The sequence below is a fragment of the Sorex fumeus genome, unplaced genomic scaffold (assembly GCF_029834395.1).
Source record: "Sorex fumeus unplaced genomic scaffold, SorFum_2.1 ptg000015l, whole genome shotgun sequence".
Lineage (NCBI taxonomy): Eukaryota > Metazoa > Chordata > Mammalia > Eulipotyphla > Soricidae > Sorex > Sorex fumeus.
The window spans coordinates 6,888,055-6,914,922 of record NW_026606072.1 but is presented as its reverse complement, the minus strand read 5'-3'; the positions used below and the strand labels follow the sequence as shown (position 1 = coordinate 6,914,922).

Genomic DNA, 26,868 nt, shown 5'->3' with positions numbered 1-26,868 from the left:
AAGTAAGGTGGAGTTCATGCCCAATTCAATCAGCTAATCAGTGGCTGAACAAATAGCAGTACTCCTACATTAAAAGAGAGAGAGAGAGAGAGAGAGAGAGAGAGAGAGAGAGAGAGAGAGAGAGAGAAAGAAAGATTAAGAGTCTGCCACATTATAGGGGTTTCATGAACATTTATTCATTCTGTTCTCTGGAAGTCATTAAGTGTTATATAAATAAAACTGCTATTCGTTTCACTTCTCTATACTAGTGTATCAGGATGCTTCATTTCCCCTAGTTACCATGCCAAAATATAAATCTTATTTCAAAATATGTTGGATGATAGATAGTAAGAGCAAGGAAGACTTAATGACACTACAAAAATGTTAATATAACATGTTAATATTTATCTATTTTATGCATAATGATTATGTAATTAATAGATTATTATTATACTTTGATGCTTTCTTTATTTTGTTATATTAAGTTAACCCAAACCGTGGAGAGAAAATAAATAGATGTATACAATGTAATATGTTATTCAAGTCAGATGAGAACTGACCTCTTCAACTCCAGCCCCATTATCTTCTCCAAAAAGACAAGTGTTTCTTCAATGCCAATAACGCTTAATTATTAAGTCATTATCACAAATCCTACTCAATTATCGCTCAATACAATTAACGTAAGACATGATCCCACCCTGTTTACTTCCAAGGCCTTCCCAGAGGTCCAGAGAGGCCAAGGAAGAGTCTTCAGCATTGTTCCATTAGATTTGACAAATCCACGAATCCATACTGTGGTATCTGGATGTAGTCCATTTGCAATTAATTACCTCAGCCTCTCAAGAAGTGTCTTTTGGGGATAGATGAATTCACTGATGTTTCCTTTAGACATTCAAAGTGTTGCCTTAGACATTCAAAGTGCCTTAAGACATTCATAAATGTTGCCTTAGATATTAAAATTATTTTGTGACTTGGCAATTCTACCAGACCTACACAGCAATCATAGAAATTCAACAAAACCATGAATCTTCAAAATTAAACCTTTTAGAAACCGACCTCAAGCTCTCTGCCTAAAAAGAAAAGGGAATAAGAAAGAGGAGCTGGAGCAATAGCACAGCCTATAGGGCATTTGCCTTGCACGAGGCCGACCCGGGTTCGATTCCCAGCATCCCATATGATCTCCTGAGCACCACCAGGAGTAATTCCTGAGTTCAGAGCCAGGAGTAAACCCTGAGCATCACCAGGCATGACCTAAAAAGCAAAAACATAGAAAAGAAAGAGAGTGGTGAGAACAGATAACTTTTACTCTAAGTAGGACCAGCCAGGAAAGCCAACACTGGAATAAAACTTATCTCCTCAGACAACCTTCACTTTTATCTCTTTAATTTGCTAGAGTTTACAAGTTGTTTATTTGTAATTAATAAATTCTCATGAAAACCCCTGAAATCTTGTGTTAGCAAGTTCAAATTTGATGACATCACACGTGTTTCTCCTCAAGGTGTTCATTCTCAGTCTGGCTGTAGATCTGAGTAACCTAGCAAGCTTTAAGGACTGAGGCAGTGTCCCAACCCAGCTGCACTAAACTGGAGTCAGGGGAACAAGGACAGGCACCAACATTTGATCAAAGTTTCCCTGGCCACTCTGTTGTGCAACTTGTATTTAAGAGCAACTGTGATGTCCACATTCTCCTATACTTCAAAAGTTAACTTACTCTTTCCACAGTCCCAGAGAACATGTAAGAGCCAGGAGGAATCTCCTCATGGGTTGGAGAAAATTGCGTCATCTCAATCTATTTTGCTTTTAGGTGTACTTATGAGGCAAGGAGATTATTTATAAATACCATAAGAAGTTGTCCTGGATTCTTAGTTTTGTCTTGTTGTTTGGGGTTTGAGGGCCACACCTGCCGGCGCTCAGGCCTTACTTTCATCTCTGTTCTCAGAAATCACTTTTGGTGGTGCTCAGGGGACCATACGTGGTACCACAGATGAAAGTTGGGAAATCTACATGAAAGACAAATGCCTGGCCTGTTTTACTATCATTCTAGATGCATGTTCTGGATTTTTAAAAAAATGATCCTTCTACTATGTCAATGCAGAAGGCAAGTTTGCAAATACCTTTTACTCCTTTGTCTTGTCTATATGGAAATATCGCACACAGTTCACTGAAGATTTGAACATCTCTGTTTAGGCCTACTTATTCAACCAGTGTAGCATATTTGCCAACTTGAGCTTATGCCTCTGTGGAAATCATCCATAGATCTTAGATCTCCAATTGACAAGCTTCTTCATGCTCCTCCCAGGATCTCCCAAAATGAGAGTCACTGAGACCATTGGCTTGTTGTTCTTTTTGTTTTTAATGCACCACTGCTGCTAATCTGAACCAATGAGGAATTAAAACACTTGTTAATATAGGAAAACAGTAGGGCAAGAAATTACACAACAACTCTTCTCTGATTGGACTTCCTAAGAAGCTCAAATTGACAAAAATTCAAATCAAAAGCAAACACTAATTGTTCCCCAGTCCTCTGGCCCTTAACATTTGTTTAGCCAACCCATCTGGCCATTCCACTTGGAGTTTGGGACTGACTAACTAGAGCAACATGTCTGCCAGCCAGAGTTTTGCTTTTGCCATTTTCATTTTAGAAATAAGCGTCCTGGCAGCAGGTCCTACTCCTAGGTGAGTTGCTTTTGTTTGTTTCTGAAATTTCACTCTGTGTGTGTGTCTGTCTGTCTATCTGTCTCTGTATCTGTCTGTGTGTGAACATGCACATGTGGAGGGTGAGGCTGTTGATATTTTAAGGTCTTCTTCTTAGCAGAAAAATTAGATAAACATTGTAATCGACATTGCAATGAGGTCTCAGAATTGAGACTTTGAAAAAGGGTAAGTCAAAATATGAGATGTGTCTGAAAGTTTTCTGAGAAAACCAGTTACTCTTTCTTTAAAAAAAATTTAAAAAGGGGTTAAATGCAATAAGAGAGAGAGAACAAAAGGGAATGCCCTGCCACAGAGGTAGGGTGGGGTGGGGGGATGGGGGGTGGGAGGGATACTGGGATCCGTGGTGGTGGAAAATGGGCACCAGTGGAAGAATGGGTATTTGATCATTGTATAATTGAAACCCAAGCACAAAAATGGGTAAGTCTGCAACTGTACCTCATGATGTCTCACTATTAAAAAAATTTTTAATTAAAAAAATTTCAGTAAAATAATTTGTGAAAATTGAAAGAAAAAGGGTTAAATGTAAAAGCTGAAATGTCCCTTTTCTATTTGGGGGGAGTGAGTGTGTTTTATTGAGGATCAAGGCTATATTCCTCGCACTGTGCAGTGAAGTGACCCCTACTGGTACTTGGGGACCATATGCAGTGCCAGGAATGGGGTTCCAATGCCAGAAATGCAGGGTAAGCACCTTAACCCTTGTATTATCTATCCAGCCCCTAACACTTTCTTTAAGTCATCTAGTTTATGAGATAAAGCTGGCTTTTTACCAGAGTATCTAAGATAAACCTCGGTTCTTCAGTCTCTAACATCTGCAGTTTAAAATTAAGAAAATTAACCTTCTTTGCACTCCATCTTAATGTAAACACTCTCAACTATCGGGTACATCTCCTTTTTGCCCTCACATCAGGCAAAGAGGAATCATTTTGCTTCTCCTCACTATCCTAAGATATGTCTAGTAGCCCAACTTTGTTCTGTGTTTAAGGTTCTGTTTCTTTTACTTAAGAATCGCCATGCTGAGATTAGTATCAGGAATTTTGCTCCATGGCTTGGAGGCCAGTCACACATGCTAAGGGAAAAGGCAGCTCAGATAGAGAAGGGAGAACCAAATAAAGGGTGTTGGGAGGATCCTCCCAGGATGGGAGAAGCATGCTGAAAGTAGACTATAGACCAAACATGATTGCCACTCAATGCCTCTTTTGCAAACCACAGCACCAAAAAGGAGAGATAGAATAGAGGGGAATGCCCTGCCACAGAGGCAGGGTGGGATGACGGGAATAGGGAGTAGGAGGGATACTGGGATTCGTAGTGGTGGGAAATGAGCACTGATGGAGGGATGGGTATTTGATCATTGTATAATTGAAACCCAAGCACAAAATTTGTAAGTCTACAACTGTACCTCATGGTGTCTCACTAATAAAAAAAAAAAAAAGAATCGCCATGATGTGGAAGGTAAGAAGAAGACAGAATGGGGAGTGGGGGGTGGAGGGGGGAACACTGGGACAATGGTGGAGGGAAGCTGACATGTTGTTTGGGGGCATGTGATTCTGGAATCTTTTATGTATGAACCCCTATCATTAAGTATTATAAATCATGATGCCTAAAGTAAAATAAAAATAAATAAGAAAAAATTACTCACAGTACAGAACTATTGGCCATGCTTTCAGCAAAAACTTTTTTTGTTTTGGTCCTAACTGGGAACACAAAGTCCAGGTGAGGCCCAGACTTTAGCAAAAATAAACTTGATACTCATGCTGACTTTGAATACCCACACTGTTCCCAGCGTTGCTGGGAAACACACAGACCTGAGTCATTCCATAAGATGTGGTCCTGGGAGAAATATCCACCCAAATAATTCTGCTATGTGGACAACTGTGACCTGCAATTCAATTTCCTACTAGTCATTTTCACTCTTTGTTTAGCCAATTTTCTGTTTTGGATTCTAGTATCCATCTCAAGCCCACCTTTTACTTCTTCTCCACTGCAGAAGAGATAATCATTCCACCAAGTGCCAGTCTAGGTATACAATTTGCTCATAGGCCTCATCTTATAGGAGAAGCACATGAAAGGATAAATGTCCACACTTGTATCAGCCCTGGGCCAAGTCTCTCACCAGGCTCTCCTTCCCATCACTTTCTCTTCCTGTGTTATCCATAACTACCCCTCAACTTTTTAATCTCTGCAGACCTATACCTTTCCCCTGCACTGGTCCATAGAGCAGGTAGACCAGAGGTTTCAACCTTTCTACACTGGCAGATTGCCATTACTTTGTGGTTGAAGATCTACGAAACATGACTCCATTTAGCAAATATGTCCATTTACTGGGCAACCGATACAGTGGGGACTTGGGAAGGTAGTTAATGAAAGTTGTTTTAGCCCGCTGCACTTGTCTGACCTTTTCTTAAGCTAAAAATAATAATAATTTAAACAGCCTGCATTCCTGGACTGGGACAATGCCTGCTGATCAAAAATGAGAAACTGTGGAAAAGGCTTATGCTGCTTTGATGCCTGAACCCCTGAGTCCTGGCCATGGTTAGCCTTCTCCAGGAAGATGAGAGACCCCTGAATGAGCCCCATCCTCAGTTCTGACCAGCTATAATACTAAGCTGGATCAGACTTCATGTACTTGCCAGTTTGGGGGGGCTTATCCTACTCTGAGCACTTGAGGCTCTGACACACTTGAAACAAAATTGAGGTCAAAAAGATATTCAGGTTGGTCAAGAAGTGAAACACATCATTCTGCCAAAGAACTGAGGTACACAAATGATTTTTTAAAAATATTTTTAACTATAAGCATGATATATACAAATGCTTGCAAGAATCAAATTTGCTTTTGGTTTTTTTTTAATAAAGTTTTATTGGCTTGTCATTTGCTTATAATACTTATAATCTAAGGCTGGGGGATAGTTTCACACCTAGATGTATGCTCATAACAAATCATACCCACCACCAAATTTCTAGAACCTCAGACTGCTAAACTGACCCCTAGACTTTTTTTCTTTGCCCTTTCTCTCTGTAACCACAATCTATTTCTCAGCATCTAAGAGTAATTTCTGCAGTGTTTTTGCTAGGTATTTTTGTTTTTTGATAAACAAAGTGAGGCCATCTGGCATTTGCCTTTCATTTTTTTGTCTTAGTTTGTTCAGCCTAATCACCTTGAGCTCAGACCATACTGTCACCAAAGGCAAGATTTCATTGTTTTCTAATAGCTGAGAAACTTTGATCGTAACAGAGTGTGCTGTCTTCTGGAACCAGGCTCCCTGAGCTCAGGTCAGGGCGCCATTCCTTCCTAACCAACCATGGAATCTGAGCAAATTGCTGAAGCTCTCTGTACCTTGCACTTCCCTTCATCTATAAGAGAATGACTATTGATTTCTTAGTACCACAAACTGGGAGACATTAAATAGCAGAAACTGAGTGTCACAGTTCTGGAATCTGAAGCTGAAGTGTTGGCAAAGCCGTACTTCCTCTGAGTCTCCGCAACCGATCCTTCCAGATGTCTGGTGGAGGCCAACAATCCTTGGCATGCCTGGTTGGTTATGACATTGCTCTCATCACTGCCTTTGTCATCTTCAATCTCATGGTTAACTTCACATCATCTTCCCTCTGGGCATATTAGACGGGGTCCAAATTTCCCCTTTTATCAGGGTACCAGTCAGATTGGATTAGGACTATTCTATTAACCTCATTTTAATTCTATAACCTCTGAAAAGTCACATCCTGAATGAACGGAATTAGAATTTCAGAATAATTTGGAGGAGGAACACAGTTAACTCTGTATCAATGAACAATATCGCATCTAGTTGATAGGGTTTTCTGTGAACAATCACGATCACGATCACGACCACCCTGTTGTTCGTCGATTGCCTCGAGCAGGTGCCAGTAACGTCTTCTTCGTCCTAGCCCTGAGATTCTTTTTTTTTTAAAGTGCCATATTCAAGGCTTTTTCAGGGTTAGGAGAATGAGACCCATCATTGTTACTGGTATTTGGCATATTGGGTATACCACGGGGAGTTTGCCAGACTCTGCCGTGTGGGCATGTTACATTTGGTAGCCTGCCAGTTTGACCGAATTAGGAATGAGATGATAAGATGTTGCGCGGCCGCGAACGCGGCCGCGCGCTTCCGGGAGCTGAGTGTGATAATCTCTGGATCCTGGCCGTTGTTGGAGTTACACGGCAGTTGGTGGGTGTAACTGTCTAGTTACTGGCAGGTCCAGTCCCAAACTGTACAGGCTTGGAGATCTCAGCCCCGGGTCCCACACACCTGGGTTCCTCTGTCAGTTCTTTTATGCGTGAGGCTCATCCAAGTGTGTGGAGAGTGCTCCCAGCAAGGCCTTGGCTGGGCCTCGGTGGTCTTCAGCTGTTGGGCCCTGGTGGAGACAATGTGAACAATAAGTCATGATAAATGGAACATACCACCTCTGTCCTTTGCAAATGATAAGAACTCAGTTCATGTGATTTTTTTTTAAATAAAACCTTAGATGTTACTTTTAATTTGCTATGCTTTCTGGTTTAAAAAGTTTGGGGTTGCAGTGAGTGGGGTTCAGAGAATGTCACCTTTCTTTTCGGGTTTTTTTTTTTGTCTCTTTGGATTACACCCATTAATGCTCAGGGGTTACTCCTGGTTCTGCACTCAGGAATTATTCCTGGTGGTGCCTGGGGGAACATATGAGATGTTGGGGATTGAACCAAGGTTGACAATGTGCAAAGTAAACACCCTACCCACTATACTATTGCTCTGGCCCCTATACCTTTCATTTTAAGCCACAGAATGGCTGGAGCAATAGCGCAACAGGGAGGGCGTTTGCCTTGTACATGGCCGACCCGGGTTTGATTCCTCTGCCCCTCTCGGAGAGTTCAGCAAGCTACCAAGAGTATCTTGCCCACACAGCAAAGCCTGGCAAGCTCCCCATGTTGTATTCGATATGCCAAAAACAGTAACAAGTCTCACAATGGAGACATTACTGGTGACCACTCAAGCAAAATGGATGAACAATGGGAGGACAGTTGATACAGTGCTACTGTTGGGGGATTTTGATGATCACTCATTTCCAAATATAAGTGTGTACTCTGAGTGAATACCAGGAGCCCTCACCTTCTGCATCTTTCGAGGTAGCAAAAAACTGTTGAAAACCACTGAGTCAGTCAAGTGATAGCTCAGAAGGTGGATTCTGGAGACAGGTGGCTGGAGTCTGATTCCGGGATCTACAACTGACTAACCATGTAACCCTGGGGAAATTCCTTTTCTTTATGAAACCTGTTCCTCATTTGTAAAATGGGCATTAAAATGTGACCAACTGTGAGAAATCCCTGAGCTTACAAATGCAACATGCTTAAATGAAAATTGCCTAAGGGCTCTGTGAGTGTAGCTATCATTATATTTTACTTTTAGTTTGTAAGTAATAAAATATTATGTAGTCCAAAGGTTAAAAAAATAGGAGTTACACCGAGAAGTCTTGCTTTGCCCACTCATAATTTTTCATGGTATTTTTTCATGATATTTATGTTATGATGTGAAAAGTACATGGAGTTTTATCACTCCTCCTGTTCCTCACTTCTTTGCTTGTCACCTTTATATTTTCCGTGTATATTCCAAAATCTTTTCTTTTTGGGGGGATGGTGAAAGGGCCATACCTGGCAATGCTTATGAGTTACTCCTGCCTCTGCACTCAAAAATTACTTCTGGTGGTGTTCAGGGACCACATGAGATGCTGGTATTAAACCCGGGTCAGCCATGTGCAAGACAAACACCCTATATGCTCTACATGCTCCAGCACCTCTATAAGATTTAGTGTAGATAAAGAAGTCATCCATTGGGGCTGGATCGATAGCACAGAGGTAGGGCGTTCGCCTTACAAGCAGCCAACATGGCCGACCCGAGTTCGATTCCTCCGCCCCTCTCGGAGAGCCCGGCAAGCTACCGAGAGTATTCGATATGCCAGACACAGTAACAACAAAGTCTCCAATGGAGACGTTACTGGGCCCGCTCGAGCAAATCGACGATCAACGGGAGGGCCTTTACCTTTTACCAAAGCAGTCATCTAGTATCAGATCTTTGCCCCTCCCCCGCCCTTTTTTTACTCACTATCTTATACTTTTCCTTTTTCTTTTTCTCTTACCAATATATCCTGGAAACTTTTATACACTCTTATGGAAAGACTTTCTCATTCCCCTTCAGTCACCCCTCATGTAATATCCCATTATGTGCCTGATAGAGAACAGATAACCCATCTCTTATTGAACTTTACGGTTATTTCCTACTTTCTGTTCTATAAACAAGTGTTGCAATGAGCAGCCTTATTCATATATCCTTTTGCAAGTGGGTTACTGAATCTCAGGAATTCCCAGAAATGATGTAACAGGTCAAAAGTCATTCACCTTTGTAACTTTGCTCAAATTACTCCATGGTCCAGTGAAGTTAGTATTATTTTACACTTTGTCAACAGAGTATTTAAGTGCCTTTCCATCAAGCCTAACCAGCAGAACACTAGCCCAACTCTTTGATAGTTACCAATTTCATAGATGAAAAATTGTGTCTTGGAGTCATTTTGATTTGCCTGTCTCATTAAGTCAGGTCACACATCACCTCATATGTTTTAACACCACTGTATGTTTTTCTTTGTACACTGTCTGTGCCTTTGTACATTTCCCTACTGAGTTTCCTCTTTCTCTTAAGGATTTCTAGGCTCACTTACTAACTCAGATCTTTGTGTCAGATGTGAATTGCCAATATGTTGCTCAGTTTGTCACTCTTTGGCCTATAAATGTGTTGTGTATTTGTGTAGCTACAATGTATAGCGTTCATATTTTCTTTACAAATTTTTCTTTTTTAAAAAAATAAAGAGATTTCTAGCCTGGGTGTTAGAAGTGTTGAGAGTGGCTCACTCGATGGACTTTAGATAGAAACTGCTTGGTTTGGAACCCCAACTCTGGCACCAAATAGCTGCAGAAGAAAGGCATTTCTGTCTCTGTAGTTCAGTCCTCCTCTTTAATGTGTTACCATATCAGTAGCAGCTAGAGGGCTGAGGTAAAAATCAACTGAGATACTGAATGTAAGGTTTACAAGAGCTCATAATTAAGCACTTATAAGTGTTAGGTTACTTCATTTACTTTAATTATGTTGATCTCAGCAATCTCCAAAAATTCCTAAATATTTAAAATGGAAATATTGGGCTTAACTAGTAAATTTGGCATCTCAGTTTCTTCTTTTAAGCATATATGTATATAATATCTGCCTGTATTTTTACATCCATGTCAAATATAAGTTAAAAATGTTTATTTTGACTAGCAGCAGCCATGCATGGTCATTTGCTTGTTCACCGCTTACTAAAGCAAGTGATTATTGAGTTTGCAACATGGGTTCACTGTTGTTTCAGGACCTGCAGTATAAAACTGCATACATTAGCAGAGTCCCAGCTCTCACTGAATTTGCGTCTAGTGAAGAATATAAAGAAGTAAATGGGGATTGCAGTTCAGCCACATTCTCTCAGAGAAGCCCAGGTGCTAAGGGACTCAGGCTCCTATGGGCTTTCTCATAGGACTTGCTAACTTAAAGCTCTGGCTGCATCAAGGACTTGCTTCATTAATTCTATCCCTGCTCTCCCAAAACTCGTTGTTTCCCAAAGTGGATGTCCCCTGGAGTGTGTGCTGAAATAACGGGCAGGGATATGGTTGGGGTGGAGGATATTGTGTAGTGGTCTCAGGTGCAATTGTATGACACTGTTAGTTCACTTGGATTTCCCAGGAATACAAAGTGACTTTTTTGTTTTTTCTTGAAAGGGAGGCCATGTAAGTCTGGAAACCTCTGATGAACACACTCACTCATATTCAGTCTCATGGTATGAATACCACTTACATTCTAACAACTTTCAAATCGGTTATGTTGCCCACCTATTCCCTAAGCTCACTGTCCAGTTACTAGATCAACATCTCTTCTTGAAACTCTAACAGGTACCCTAAACTCATCAGTTCAAAACATAGCTAAGGATTTCTCCCTTTGTATAAAGAAATCATTCATTAATTTTTTTCTTCACATAATCTGTATCATTGATTCCCTGAACTATCCAGGGAAAATAATGAGGGAATCATACTGACTCCCCTATTTCCACTTGCAATATAACAGCAAGTGTTGTTCATCGCAAATCACTCTTCTTATTATTATTATTACTAATATAATTATTATTTGCTTTTTGGGTCACACCCAGTGATGCTCGGGTGTTCCTTCTGGCTCTGCATTCAGGAATTATTCCTGGCAGTGCTCAGGGGACCATATGGGATATCAAGGATAGAACCCGGGTTGGCCACGTGCAAAGCAAATGCCTTACCCACTGTAAATCACTCCAGCCCTGCATTATTATTTTTTTTAATCACCATAAGATACAGTTACAAAGCTTTCCTGTTTGAGTCATAAAGTGATCGAACACCCAACCCTCCACAACTGCATATCTTCCACCACCAAGAACCCCAGTCTCCCCACCATTCCACCCCTCTCTCTGCCTCTATGGCAGACAATCTCCCCCATACTCTCTGTTGTATTGCTTGTTCTGAATAGCATAAGATGTCACACAGCTGCAAAGTGGCCGTGTGCTCCTGGAACTATAATATTCCAGATAATTAGGGTCTGGAGAAATCTCTGCAGCAAGCTGATCAGTTCAGGGATTCTTTTGTGTGTCCCTTGATCATGACCGCCAAGGAGCTTAAGTAGGAACCAGAGGCAATTTGTGGGTATCACCTCCAGGGTCCCATGGAGACAGGGGATGAGAAGAACTGGCCCATCCCCCATCCCTTGATGCCTGGAATTTGCAGTCACTGCACCGGCATACCAGCACTTCTCATTTGGTTCTGGAAGTTGGCAGCTTCCAGGGTTTTTTAGGCATCCCAGTGAAGTCGGCCTGGCTTAAAGTCCAGGGACATCTCTGCAGCAAGGTGCTCACTCAGTTGGAGATTCTATTGTGTGTCTCTGGGTCTTGTTTCCATCTTTTCCAGAGAAATAAACTATTGGCATATGCCCTGCAGGATGCACCCACTCACCCCTCAGTGTGCCCAACCGCATCTCTGGCCCTAACTGCAGTTTTTAACCTCCTTCAAGATTTATGGGTCGGAGGCTGGAGCGATAACAAAGTGGTTAGGGAATGCACGCAGCTGACCCTGGTTCATCCCATATGGTTCTCTGAGCACCACCAGGAGTAATTCCTGAGCGCATGGCCCTCCCGTTGATCGTCGATTTGCTCGAGCGGGCCCAGTAACGTCTCCATTGGAGACTTTGTTGTTACTGTGTTTGGCATATCGAATACTCTCGGTAGCTTGCCGGGCTCTCCGAGAGGGGCGGAGGAATCGAACTCGGGTCGGCCATGTTGGCCGCTTGTAAGGCGAACGCCCTACCACTGTGCTATCGCTCCAGCGCATGAGCCAGGAGTAACCCCTGTGAATCACCAGGTGTGACTCTGCCCCCCAAAAAAGAAGATTTATGGGTCTCTGAAATAAGGCCAACAAATGAGCTTGTATAGCTAAGTTGGAGGTGGTTTGTGGGTGTGGCTCTCACATGCCTAACTTTTGGCCATTTAATTTCTTGGTAAACCTGGCCCCAAGTTGTTGGGGTCCGGCCCAGGTTCATCCCATATGGTCCCCTGAGCACCACCAGGAGTAATTCCTGAGCACATGAGCCAGGAGTAACCCCTGTGAATCGCCAGGTGTGACCCCCCCAAAAAAGATTTATGGGTCTCTGAAATAAGGCCAACAAATGAGCTTGTATAGCTAAGCTGGAGGTGGTTTGTGGGTGTGGCTCTCACAAATCTAACTTTTGGCCATTTAATTTCTTGGTAAACCTCGCCCCAAGTTGTTGGGTCCGACCAAAGATACAGTGGCAATTTGGGGGTATCAGGTAGCCTGAAGGCACCATCAGGCTGCTGATGCACTTTCCCTGCAGGAGCCCATACACCATACACCATACCCCCAGCAAATCACTATTTCCTGGCCTGTATATCCATTCTTGTATAAACACACACACACACACACACACACACACACACACACACTTCAGTTTGCTATACATCAGCTAGAGCAATCTTTTGAAAAACATAAATCTGAGTATTACCGCTACCTCATACTCCACTAGAGGGTCCCATCAAGCTCATAATCAAATGTAAACTACTCATAAGCCTACAAGGTCTGAACTGCTTCAAGCCTTTCTGAGTGCATCTACCACTCCCCTCTTCGTGCACTCTGATTTGATATACCTGTTATGCCTCTAATATTACACCACAGAATCTCTGCACTAATTTTTCTTGACTAAGAACATTCTTCTTTTAGAAACTCATATAGCTTGTCTCTAAATTCATTCAGGCAACTATTTAAATACCACTTCCTGTTCTGGGCTTTTTTGCTGTGCAATAAACCACTTCAAATCACTATAGCAACTAAAATAATGACAATTATTTCTTTGATTTATGAATCTTTCAGTTAACTGAAATCCATTGAGCACAGTCATGGATTTCCACTCAAACGCTGTCAGATGGTGAGTGGGATTGAGGCAAACATGATGATCTTTCACCTGAGCTGGGACGAACTAAACAGCTGGAGGTGTAGAATAACTGATTCTCCTTAGGAACTTCTTATATATCTTTACTGATATCGTATATTATATTTTCAGGTAACTCACATTTATTAGATCTCAGCCACTAGAATGTTGGCCATCATGGTCCTAGCCACCTAGTCACTAGGATAATTCCTAACGACAGAGAAGACCTTCCATAAAGATTGATGAACAGGGCTCTTCACTAAGATGGGAAATCAGGAAAAGTCCTGAAACAAAATTAGAGTGTTAAACATTATTATTATATTATCTTTTTGTCTTGATGAATCGCATAAACTAAACAAACACACAGATTCATGGGTTAAGAATGCGGTCGTGGTTGCTTTTATTTCTCCACTCAAAGGGTCACATGTTATTTGTTGACACCTTAGAGCAATTGTTTTCCTGCCTGAGCCCATGATAAAATGTCCTGGAGTGTGAGCAGTGCCTGAGGTTGTCTTTTTTTCTAAAGATAGGAATGTCTCTTCCTGGCAGAGTGAGGAGACCCTTCCTGGCAGAGTAAGGAGACCAGGCGTACACCAATGACCCTTCATTTCATGCGTTGCTGACCCAGATTTATACCTCCTGCTGTGTCACTTTGGTCTAGAAAGTGATTTTGCAGTTGAGATGAAAACACTTGCAGATAGGTTTTACTTAATAAACAAACTTCATTTAAGTATCCAGAAAGTACTTTTCAAATACTTCTTCATTTAAGTCTAATAGTTCAGCAGGGCAAAGTACAGGTAGTGAATATTGTACATACAAAGTCCTTGAGACGCAAAGTATTATCTGTCTAGTTAGTCAAGGGGACTAGGGTGGAGGTGTTGGACTTAAAAGGAGCTAAGTTCAGCTATCGTCTTTCTGAATTTTTAGGTTGTGTATCATTTCACCAACACATTTTATTGCATCATCTGCTATTTTCTCCTAATAATTCTGATAAGCCCTGCTTTATTTAGTTTCAAAGTATATGTGATGCATTGCTTTGAGAATTTAGAACAGTTTATTTTAATTTTTATGACTTTTTAAAATTATTTTTTATTGAATCACCTTAAAATACACAGTTACATGATTGGGCTTCATCGTTCATGATCGGGTTTTGGTCACACAATGTTCCAACACCCATCCCTTCACCAGTGTGCTTTTCCCACGGCCAAAGTCCCCAGTTTCCCTTCATCCACTCCCCACTCCTAATCTGCTTCTACAACAAATACTTTTCTTCTTTCTATCTCTTGCTCTCTTTCTCGCTTTCCTTTTGGACCTTATGGTTTGCAATTCATGCAATACATTTTTAACTTGTCTTTTTTAGATGATTGAAACTCTGATCAGATCTTTTGATTTTTCTGTAGATAGAAAGCAGGCTTAGAAAAAAATCATGCCTCTAGACGTGCTTTACTGACAATCAACTGTACAAATATGATGTCAGTGGTTCAGTAGAAATCATCACCTAAAGAAACGCAGTCTGTCTAAGTACACATTGTCAAAGACTTCCTTCCTCTTATTAAACTTTTTCATTTATAAAACATTTATAATGCATTGTTTTGTAAATGTGTTTCAGACACTTGATATGCAGGCTGAGCAAAACTGAAAATTATCTTATCTCTCCAATGTTTTGGGTTTTTTTTGTTCTTATCTGGGGGGTCTTACTACTGGCTGTGCACTCAGGTAACAATCCTGGTGAGGTCAAGGGATCTTACGGGATGCCAGGAATAAAACCTGGGTCAGCTGAGTGCAAGGCAAGTTCCCTACTGGCTGTACTATCTCCTTGGAACTTCACTGGCATTTTTTAATATTGAATAAAGAGCTCCATTGGTTTGGGGATCATGCTCTTTGTTTTACTTTATTTCACTGCTTTGCACATCACAATATCCCAAGGAATATATTGCCTAGAAAATAAGAAATACTAAATGCTTGATAAATTAATGTATGAATCAATCAATAAAACAAAAGTGCTTATGACATAGGGGATAACAGAATATGAAAAGAATATTTACCTAGGACTAGAGAGATGATAACACAGGGGTTAAAACATTTGCCTTATATTCAGACCTACTGCAGTTTGATCCCCAGAACTTTATATTGTCCCCTGAGCCCTGCCAGGAATGATCCCTGAGCATAGAGCTAGGAGTAAGCCTTGAACACTGCCAGGTGTGGCTCAAATTTAAAGAAAGAAGGAAAAAGAAAGAATGAAAAAAAGAAAGGAAGGAAGGAAGGAAGGAAGGAAGGAGGGAGGGAGGGATGAAGGAAGGAAGGAAGGGAGAGAGAGAAAGAAAGAAAGAAAGAAAGAAAGAAAGAAAGAAAGAAAGAAAGAAAGAAAGAAAGGAGGGAGGGAGGGAGGGAGGGAGGGAGGGAGGGAGGGGAAGGAGGAGGAGGAGGAGGAGGAAAGAAGGAAGGAAGGAAGGAAGGAATGGACTAAAGGAAAGAAAGAAAGAAAGAAAGAAAGAAAGAAAGAAAGAAAGAAAGAAACTGAAAAGCAAATAACATAAGGGGGTTAAGGAAGACTCAAGGTGCTAGAAAAGAATTATATCCAAGGTAAATGTAGTGTTGTTGAGAAAAAAATAGGTTGAAAGGCCTGATATTATAGGGGGAAATGGCTTGGGAATTCAAATTGAATTTACTTGGATGGAGTAAAGTACATAAAGAGGGAGAATCAGAAAGGAGAAAGGCTAAGTGGAATACTCTAGGTCATGTGTCTTAGTTTCCTCTAAGAGCTATAAAAATTTCCCTCAAATAAGCCATGAAAACAATACAAATTAATCTGACAGTTCTATAGGTCGTCAGTCTTAAGTAAGTCTCACTGGAGGTAAAAACTAAGGTGGCAGAAGCAGGACTGTGAATACAGGACTGAACTTTCTGGAAGCTCCAGGGGAAAATTCATTTTCTTGACTATTCCAGCTTCTAGTGGCTGCCGCATTCCTTGGCTCCTGGCCTCCTTCCATTGTCAGAGCCAGCAACAGTGGGTGGTGTCTTTTTCCATGCTTTGAATTTCCTTGCTTCTTCATTCTTCACATCTTTCTGATGCACATTTCTGCTTTTAAAAGCATAAATGATTGGAATGGGCCCACCCAGATAATAATGGAGTATAATATTCTATTAAACATATCTGTCTTACAGTCCTCTCTGCTGTGTAAGGTAATAATCACATATTTGAGGCATTAAGTCTAGACATCTTTGAGAATATTTATGCTTTTATCTATACCATATATTAGAAAATATTGGACTTCATCTGAAGGACAATGGGTGGTTACTGAAGTGGATACATATGATCAAATTTATATTTTCTAAAAGAGCCCTCCAAATGATCTTTACAATCTAAGAAAGAAATCTTTGTCATGCAAGAGAAAGGCAGTTTGGTTATAAATCAGAAAAATGCCTGGAAAATGTGAAACATGAATGGATTTGAGAATCATTTACCAGATTACAATAAAAAAAAGTTTAAGTGGGAGATGAACATGGGTGATGCAAGATAAAACAAATAACACTCAAGTCTCTGGCTAGAATGATTGCATAAACGGAAATGCTATTTTCTAAGACACTAATGCAGGCGTAGGAACAATTTTTGGAAGGACTGCTTTTGTTTGGGGAATACTACATTGTGTTCAATGGGCCATGAAGGCATCCAAGTGCATAAGCTCAGCTGAGAGTTATTTCTAAGTGTTTAAAGTTCAGGAGAGTTGTCTGGACTGCAGCCTTATCTCAGGATGTCATTAGCATATACTTGAATACCAAGGTTCTGGGCCAAGTGTGGAGAGTAAGAAAAATTCAGAATATGAGAAATGGGCAGATGAGATAAAAGAAATAAAAAGTTCTGATACTGATTACTCTAAGACAAGAGAGTGACAAGCACGAGTGTCAACCACATTGACTACTGAGAAAATACAGTAAAGTAGGATAGAAAAAAGCCAAATGAAACACATGGCAATCACCACTGGATTTGGCTTAAGCCATCACTTTGAGGATGGCAAAATAAGAAACAAAATAGGATGCAAATTAATTTTCACAGTAACATGGTTACAAGATGAACATATTTCAGGATGTGGCTAAAGGGACATGTAAGATTATAAAGGTTACTAGTAGGACGTACATTTATAAGGTTGATTTTTGGATAAGACAGAAATATACATATATATATATATACACTACACATGATTTAATTAAAAGTATGCATAATGCCCCAAACTTTGGACAGATGGTATATGACGAATGGAAAGGAATAGTGAAGACAGTTTCTTAATTAATTAATTAATTGATTTTTTGGTTCTTGGTCCATACCCATTGATGCATAGGGATTACTCCTGGCTCTGTGAAATTCATCCTGGTGGTGCTTGAGAGACCATATGGAACACAGGAAATAGAACCCGAGTCAGTCACACTTAAGGCAAGCACCCTACCCGCTGTACTATCTCTCCAGTCCCAGTGAGGACACTTTAACACAGGAAAGATATTTAATTGACCTAATTAGGAGCTGGGGAGGAAATGACCATCTCTTTGGAGTAAGCAGCTACTCTGTGAAAAGGATAGGTGCCACTTCGGGGAAATTCATACGATACTTATCTGGTAGCTTCTTTCTGTCTCTAAATGAGACAGTAATTCAAGGTAGTGTTACAAATGGAAGCTATTCACTGGACAACCAAGAGAGAAGAAAAGTTCAGAGACAGAAAAGCACTGCTGAGCATGGGGATTTGGAATGGGAGAGAAGACCAAATGTGCCAAAATACATATGATGTTGAAATTCAGAAAGATGAGGAATAAGTCATGAAGTGGTAACCTTCCAGCTGAAGACATACAAAATGCAGAGGAGGAAAAACTTGATTTATGAAGTGATTCTTATAGGAATGGCGGTGCCAGCTGGCTAAACTAAATTTGCAAGAGAGCCAGGCCACTCAGGCTTTGCCAGACTTGCTGGGAATGGGGGAGAAAGAACAAAGTGAAACAAGATTTCTTTTTTATTATTATTATTTCTTTCTAAAAATTTTACACACTGAGATTTACAATATTATTAATGATAGAGTTTTGTGCACACAATGAAACTGTTAATGCCCACAGAATGTCCTCTTCTCCTGTCCCCCACCCTCTATCCCCTACCACAGTCAGATCAGTTCTATAGACCACTTCTCAGGCTGTTGCCTTTAGCCATTTGTTATTTTTTTTTATTATATTTATTTTCACCCCACTTAAGAAAGAGGTCATGCTGTATCGGTCCCTCACCTTGGAACTGACTTCACTCAGCATGACACTCTCTGATCTGTAGGATAATAATGGTTTGCCCTTCCTCCCTGGCTGCTGGGAGCTTGTGTTTGTTGATTGCACCCCAACTTGTCAATTACCTTTTTCTGCTGATCAGACTCTGACTTGTAAATAAATATTATCTTTCTCTTCTCCTTAATGTCCTTTGCATAGTTAGCTATTTCAGAGCAATTACTTTCTGTATGGATACAGGAAGACAGTTAAAAAGACAAGCCAATGGCTTGGGAGTTGATTGACTCCAGAGAATATTATCTCCTGAACATCTGCTCTCTCGATTTACGCCTCAGTTGCTCTTACTTCCTAGATCCCCAAAAAGCAGAGTCCCGACAAAGGACTGGATGGATCCAGGGCAACTGGTGAGCTAGGTACCCTGGTATCAAAATAGGCCTAGCCAAAGTGCCATAATGGGGTTCTTGGTGGTGAAAAATGAATACTGGTGAAGGGAAAGGTGTTTGATCATTTTATGACTGAGACTTAAACCTGAAAGCTTTATAACTTTTCCCACAGTGATTGAATAAATAAATATAAGAAGGGGGAAAAGGTGCCATAATGCTTAGCTATAAGTTAAGAGCTTGGTCATGGACAAATCTGCCATCATACAAAAAGTGATAACTAGATTTGGGCCGTGATGGGGTTAGGAATGATTGATCCAGTCTGAGCACTGTAGTCTGGGTTTGTGGTGAGATGTCCCTAGGAGAGTCACCCTACAAGCCTAAAAGTGTCTATTACTGTGTCCATCACTGTCACTGTCCTCCCGTTGTTCATCGATTTTGCTTGAGTGGGCACCAGTAAAGCCTCCATTGTGAGACTTGTTGTTACTGTTTTTGTCATATCGAATACGTCACAGGGAGCTTGCCAGGCTTTGTTGTGCGGGTGGGATACTCTTGGTAGCTTGCCGGACACTCTGAGAGGAACAAAGGAATAGAACCTGGGTCAGCCGCGTGCAAGGCAAACAGCCTACCCGCTGTGCTATCACTACAGTGAGTACTATGTCCATACAGAATGGTAAATTTTAGGAAGTAGAATTAAAAATGTTAATTAAGTTGCTGGTCTAAGAAGAGGAGAAACAACCTTAAGGACTGTTTTGCTCTCGTGAGGTGCAGGTAGTCAGGAAGACTGGAAAAAAACATGTTGATCACGGATTCCCATGGGGAGGCGTGGTTGGTGAGGTGTGGTGAGAGAAGAAAAAGAGCGGCTACAAGGAGGAAGAGAAAGGTTGCACTGGGGGTAGAGAGAGGAAAGAGAAAGATATACGGTTACAGAGAGATAGAAACAGAAGAGGATAGGAGATTACAAGAGATACCAAGTTAGAGAGAAGGCTGAGAGTAAGAGTGGCTGGAGAGATTGAGAGGAGTCCCAGAGAGTTGTAGAGCGAGTTAGAGAGAGGATTGGAGAGAGCTGGGAGAGACAAGAGATTTAATAAACAGCAACTAATCAGCAGCCATGCTTGCCCGTGTTCTTCCTTCATCCATCTGAGGCAATAACTGTTTGGGTGGGAAAGCGGTTCGAGACCACCAAACGTGGGCGGCAAAAGAGAGCCACCCTGAGAGCCCTTGAACACCCTTTTTTATGTGTAATTCTGGAGTGAAAGAGTTAACATAGCTCCACATAAGGGAATTTCACACTGATCCATCAAAGTAGCAGCAGAAACAAGATTTATAACTTAGTTACATTCATAAGCTAGTTAGAATTTCAAGATTGATCAATGTGAAACATCTAGCAGGGTTGCTTGCTAGTTTTCCTCATCACCACCATTGTATTGAAAAATTACCATTGTATTGAAAAATTACAATACAGTTTAGAAAGTAAAAAAAAAAAAGACAAACTGTTGAAAATTCAAAATGGTATGTGGTCAAGCATCAAATGAGAGGTAGAGCAAAAGGATGTGTACTATGATTTGGAAGAGGGAAAATTTGTAAAGACTTCTTGGAAACAAGCTTACAAAATTACATTAGAGGTTGACATGTTCTACTCTCCTAGTTATGTCACCGAGTCAGGAGGAAACAGGGGCACTCCAGAGCCCATCGACTGCAGAATGAGCCCCTGGAGCGCATGGTCAGAGTGTGATCCTTGCCTCAAACAAATGGTAAGCATTCATTGCCCCTGAAGTCCCCACATAGAAATGTTAATGTCAGGATCGTGAGAAAAGAAGAAGATAAATATTGAAGTGAGTGTGCTAAAAAAAAAAAAAAGGAAAATCTAAATGTCACGAGTCTATGGCATGAGTGTCATTGGAGCATATAATACAGAAGAGATTGTCAACTCAGGAGTATGAACCACTTTTGTGGGTTTCATCCATTGACTTAACAGTGTTTGGAGGGTTTCAGTGGTGTGGATGCAGTTTGGGATCATATATTTTATGGCCTTAGAACAATCTGATGATTTCATTGGTTTTGTGCAGTTTCGTTCACGAACCATTGAGGCCTTTGGACAATTTAATGGGCAAAAGTGTCTTGATGCCCTGGGAGACAGGAAAGAATGTTTTCCCACTCGGACCTGTGAAGAGCCTGAGGATGAGTGTGGAAATGACTTCAAGTGTGATACAGGTATTTCCTTGCTCTCTTTCTTTAGTTTCAGGTGAATGTGAGCACTGATAAGCAAAAAAGCCAAATACTCACCCTTTACCAAGTGAGAACAGAGGAACTGGAGAAGTAGTACAGGACTCAATATCGTTGCCTTATTGGCTGCCATCCCGGTCTAATCCCTGGCACTGATATGGTTCCCCAAGCAACACCAAGAGTAATCCCTGAGCACTGACGTTCATGTCCCACTCCAGAAACTCACAACTTACTGGGAAAGGATTATCTAATCAATCCTGTACAAAAAAATGTCAAGTGTATATATTCCCTCCCCCTGCAGAATCAAAGTATGCTTAAATACTTTAGAAAGAGGCTGTTCAGCATGATACAAGTATTCCCTGTTTGTGATTGCAGGCAGGTGTATAAAGAAGCGTCTTCTGTGTAATGACGACAATGACTGTGGAGATTTTTCAGATGAGGATAATTGTGAAAAGGATCCCCAGCCCCCCTGCCGTGGTAAGGTAGTGGAAGAGTCGGAACTGGCCAGGACAGCAGGCTTTGGGTCTGTATTTCACTTAAATCTTTCTATTTTTTGTTCGTTTGGTTGTTTTTATTTTTAATGAATCACTGTAAGGTACAGTTACAGACTTACAAACTTTCATGATTACATCCCACTCATACAACGATCAAGTACCCATCCCTCCACCAGTGCCCATTCTCCACCACTAATGTTCCCAGTATCCCTCCCGAATATTTCTATTTTTTGAGAGGTGGGGCACATCCCTCAATGCTCAGGGCTTATTCTTAGGTCTCTGCAGAGGGATTACTCCTGACTGCTCAAGGGACCATATGAGGTGCCAGAAATTGAATTCAGGTATGCCACATGCAAGGCAAGAGCCCTACCCACTAGACTATCACTCCAGCCCAACCACTTGAATGTTTCTAGGTGAAAAAGCTTGATAAAGATCTCCAACTTCCCTGCCTTGACAGAAAGCTCGAGGATCTGAGCTGGTACAAAAAATAGCTTTTGAAAGGTCTATTTTGTTTAAATTTCATTTGAGCTTGAAATAAGGTAAGTGCTGAATAAGTATTTTGAGAGGGTGTAAAACGTCTGTGCAGGAGAGAAATCTCTTGAGTGTATTAGACAATCCTTTTGTTAAAGTACTTCTGAGACCATCTCATTACTAAACCCTGGAAGACTATTGCAATATTGACATGACTTATTAACATTTGAAATAAAGTTGCCAGTTCTGACAATTTGGTTAAAATATTTGAATTTTCAGAAAGACTGCTTTCCACTGGAATACCTCTTGAACTCTACCTGGTCATAAATCCTCAGGAGATTCCAGCATTCTGAGGTTGAGTTCTGATGCCAGGTGTTAAATGGGCTGAAATGTTGGTTCTGCTGAGTATTGAAGTGTCTTTTTTTTATTTTTTTCCATGTATGTATAGTCACAACAGGGTGATCATATATGCATAGTCAAACAGTAGTCACAACGGAGTCAGAACAAGTAACATATATGAGACATCTCAAGCAGTTTAGATTTCAAGATTATACACAACAGAGACTATTTTCAGAGATCTGTGTTCTTAGAGTTAAGAAAATAACTTAGGTCTGAGGTTCTCTTTTGTTCTGCTTCATAGAGAATTTTACAGGAATATATACATCATAGTCCCCACTAGCTATTCTTTCATTTTGTTTGTTTGTTTGTTTGTGAGCCGCTAAGTGTTTACTCCTGGCTCTGTGCTCAGAAATCACTCTTGTCAGGCCTCAGGGGACTGCATGAGGTTCCAGTGATCAAACCCAGGTTAACCAAATGCAAGAAAAGCTTCCTACATACTGTACCATTGCACCAGTCCCTTCTGAGATGTTTTCTGTGAAGGGCCCTTCAAAGCAGAGGGGAAGCAGGAAACTGCCAGCTGTCCTGACTTGACTCCTCCCAGCCCCAGTCCCAAGAAATGGAAGCAATGCAGCCTCTGGGAACACTGTGTTCCTCAAGATCAGCATTTTGTCCCCTGGTTAGGAAGTCCAAAGAGCTGCAGTCAGGCATTTCCTCCCCTCTTCATATCTCACCACGAGCGTACAAAGAAAATCTAACTCTAATTACCTAGCCATGCAACAACACACAAGAAACACCCCCAGCTGCAAAAGTCGCAATGCGGAAGCAACACAGAACCCCACCACTCTTAGTAACTAAAGATGGTAGCCTTAAAGATTCAACCAGTAATAATAGCTATAGAGCCTCTCTGATAGAGGAAATGTTGAGGATGTTTAAGGAGCTCAAAGAAATGATGGAACTGACCACCAGTAAAATAAGAGGATATGAGAGCATAAATAAGAAAGAAATGACAAAACTGAAAAACCTGGTAGGTGAAATGAAAAACTTGTTGGATGGCCTTACCATCAAAGTAACAGCTTCTGTGGACAGAATCAGTGAGCTCCAAGATAAAATGCAGAAATTCTCCATACAACAGCAAAACATGGGGGGAGCCCCAAAATAAGCAACAGTTGACAAGAGAATTTTGGGGTGAGTTCATTAGGAACAACATAGAGATCTTCAGTGTCCCAGAGGTCTAAGAAGGCATCCCTAATAAAGAAGCAGCAGTCAAAGCCATCATTGCTGGAAATTCCCACGACTGGAGAGCACATGCACCCAGACCCAGAAGGCCCAAAGGGGATCAGTTAAAAGGGATCCCACTAAAACAAACAAGTGCAGATGTCACTTCAACTATACTTTTTATAGTCCCAGGAGTGGTATTGCTGGGTCAAATGGGAGCTCAATTTCTAATTTTTTGAGAATCATCCATACTGTTTTCCAAAAGGGCTGAACCAGTCTGCATTCCCACCAGCAGTGAAGAAGGGTTCCTTTCTTGCCACATCCATGTCAGCACCGGTTGCTTTTGTTCTTTTGGATGTGGGCCAATGTCTGTGGTGTAAAATGATATCTCATTGTGGTTTTGATCTGCATCTCCCTGATGATTAATGATGTAGAGCATTTTCTCATGTGTCTTTTAGCCATTCGGGTTTCTTCTTTGAGAAAGTTTCTGTTCATTTCATTGCCCCATTTTTTGATGGGATTGGATGTTTTCTTCTTGTGGAGTTCAACCAGTACTTTGTATATCCTTGATATCAACCCCTTGTCGGATGTGTATTCGGCAAATATCCTTTCCCATTCTGTAGACTGTCTTTGTATTTTGGTCACTGTTTCTTTTGAGGTGCAGAAGCTTCTTAGTTTAAGATAGTCCCATTTGTCTATCTCTGTTTTCACTTACTTGGCCAGTGGCGCGACATCTTTGAAGATACCATTAGCTTCAATGTCATGGAGGGTTTTGCCAACTTTTTCTTCAATGTACCTTATGGATTCCGGTCTGATGTTGAGGTCTTTAATCCACTTTGATCTTACTTTTGTACATGGCGTTAGGCAGAGATCTGAGCCCACTTTTTTGCATTTAGCCATCCAGTTTTGCCAACACAATTTGTTAAAGAGGCTTTCCTTGCTCCACTTCACTTTTCTTGCCTCCTTATCAAAAATTAGATGACCATATGCTTGGGGGGAGATGTTGGTATATCAACCCTGTACTATTGGTCTACAGCTCTGCCTTTGTTCCAGTACCATGATGTTTTAATTATTACTGCCTTGTAGTAGAGTTTGAAGTTAGGGAGGTTGATTCCTCCCATTGCAGCACTCTTTACAATAGCCAAAATCTGGAAAAAACCTGAGTGCCCGAGAACAGATGACTGGTTAAAGAAACTCTGGTACATTTACACAATGGAGTACTATATAGCGGTTAGAAAAGATGAAGTAATGAAATTTACATACAAGTGGTACTACATGGAAAGTATCATGCTAAGCGAAATGAGTCAGAAAGAAAGGGATAGACATAGAAAGATTGCATTCATCTGGAGAACATAAAGGTAAAAGGTAAAGGCCCTCCCATTGATCATCAATTTGCTCGAGCGGGCCCAGTAACGTCTCCATTGGAGACTTTGTTGTTACTGTGTTTGGCATATCGAATATGTCACTGGGAGCTTGCCGGGCTCTGCCGTGCGGGTGAGATACTCTCGGTAGCTTGCTGGGCTCTCTGAGAGGGGCGGAGGAATCGAACTTGGGTCGGCCATGTTGACTGAGTGCAAGGCAAAAGCCCTACCACTGTGCTATCGCTCCAGGAGACTAACACCCAAGAGTGGCCAGGATTAGTACCAGGAGGTTTGCTCCATGGCTTGGAGGCCAACCACACATACTAGGGGAAAAAGGCAGCTCAGATAGAGAAGGGAGCACCAAATAAAGGGTGTTGAGAGGATCCTCCCAGGATGGGAGAAGCATGCTGAAAGTAGAGTATAGACCAAACATGATTGCCACTCAATGCCTCTTTTGCAAACCACAACACCCAAAAGAAGAGAGAACAAAAGGGAATGCCCTGCCACAGAGGCAGGGTGAGATGGGGGGATGAGGGATACTGGGATCCGTGGTGGTGGGAAATGGGCACTGGTTGAGGGATGGGTATTTGATCATTGTATAATTGAAACCCAAGCACAAAAATTTGTAAGTCTACAACTGTACCTCATGGTGTCTCACTAATAAAAATTTTTAAAAAATAAAAAATAAAAAAGGGGATACCGCTAAAAAATACTCCAAGACATATCCTAATCAGAATGATGAAATTCAAAGACAGGGACAGAATACTAAAAGCAGCAAGATCAGAAAATGAAATTATATGCAAAGGGGTATTCATATGATTTATAGCAGATTTATCAAATAAAATCCATTGGGCCTGAAGACAATGGTTGGAAATAGTAAAAAAAAGAAAAGAAAAGAAAAGAAAGAAAGAAAGAAAGAAAGAAAGAAAGAAAACAAAAGAAAAAAGAAATTTGTTAAAAACCTCAATGAAATTAATGTCTCACCAACAATACTTTACCCAGCCACATTCTCATTCAGATTTGAAGGAATGATACACAACTTCACTAGATATTTCTGTAAAGGCACCTTGGGTGGATTTGTTAAAATATTGTCACCAATAGAAACACCCTCTTCCCCCACCCACTGTTGCATTCTTGACCATGCAAAGCACTTCATCATCTTTATAATTCTAGTGTCTGATTCTCAGTGAGAAATAACATTTTTCTAAAATACTGTTTATTGGAGGGCTGGAGCGATAGCACAGCGGTAGGGCGTTTGCCTTGCGCGCAGCAAGCCCGTCCGAGCTGGGTTTGATTCCTCTGCTCCTCTCAGAGAGCCGGGAAAGCTACCAAGAGTATCTCGACCGCAGAGCAAAGCCTGGCAAGCTACCCATGATGTATTCAGTATGCCAATATGCCAAACACAGTAACAACAAGTCTCAAAATGGAGACATTACTGTGCCGCTCGAGCAAATTGATGAACAACGGGAGGATAGTGCTACTGTTCATTGACATCAGACGAAAACTATGTACCTAGAAAGAAATTCAGATTCAGGACTCCAGATCTTGAAATGGGGATGGGAAGAGGGGAAAAAAGATAGGATTGAAATGAAGGGAAGAGCAAGGTTTCTGAAGGAACTAAAGTTGTAGTTCTCAAGTAGAAGTGGGTTTCCACCCAAGGATCCATATGCTGATCCCTGGAGAGGGTTTTGGTGGTTACAACTATAGGATGTGAAGTGGAGAGGCTTAGAGAACTCGACGAGCTCTTCTGACAGCCAGTGGTGCAGCGGGCCTGAATGATGACCAAGTATCCTACAATGCACAAGACAGCTGGGCCCAAACCGTCTGTCATTCTGAGGTTGAGAAATTTACAGTACAACACTGAATCTTTTCTGAGATCACCTTTATATCAAGTTTGACAAAAAAATGAAGACACTTCCTCCCT

At 41.1% G+C, this 26,868-nt stretch overlaps 1 protein-coding gene across 1 annotated transcript in view; it reads left to right on the top strand.

Annotated features, from left to right (window-relative positions):
- The first annotated feature begins 2,500 nt into the window (after nucleotides 1-2,500).
- C9 (complement C9) overlaps nucleotides 2,501-26,868 on the top strand; it is a 70,959-nt gene continuing 46,591 nt past the window's right edge. Inside the window, exons 1-4 of the mRNA XM_056112204.1 lie at nucleotides 2,501-2,655; nucleotides 20,487-20,592; nucleotides 20,908-21,052; nucleotides 21,440-21,587. Coding sequence (XP_055968179.1) covers nucleotides 2,579-2,655; nucleotides 20,487-20,592; nucleotides 20,908-21,052; nucleotides 21,440-21,587 — 476 coding nt within the window. The 5' untranslated portion in view covers nucleotides 2,501-2,578. The remainder of the gene's footprint in view (nucleotides 2,656-20,486; nucleotides 20,593-20,907; nucleotides 21,053-21,439; nucleotides 21,588-26,868) is intronic.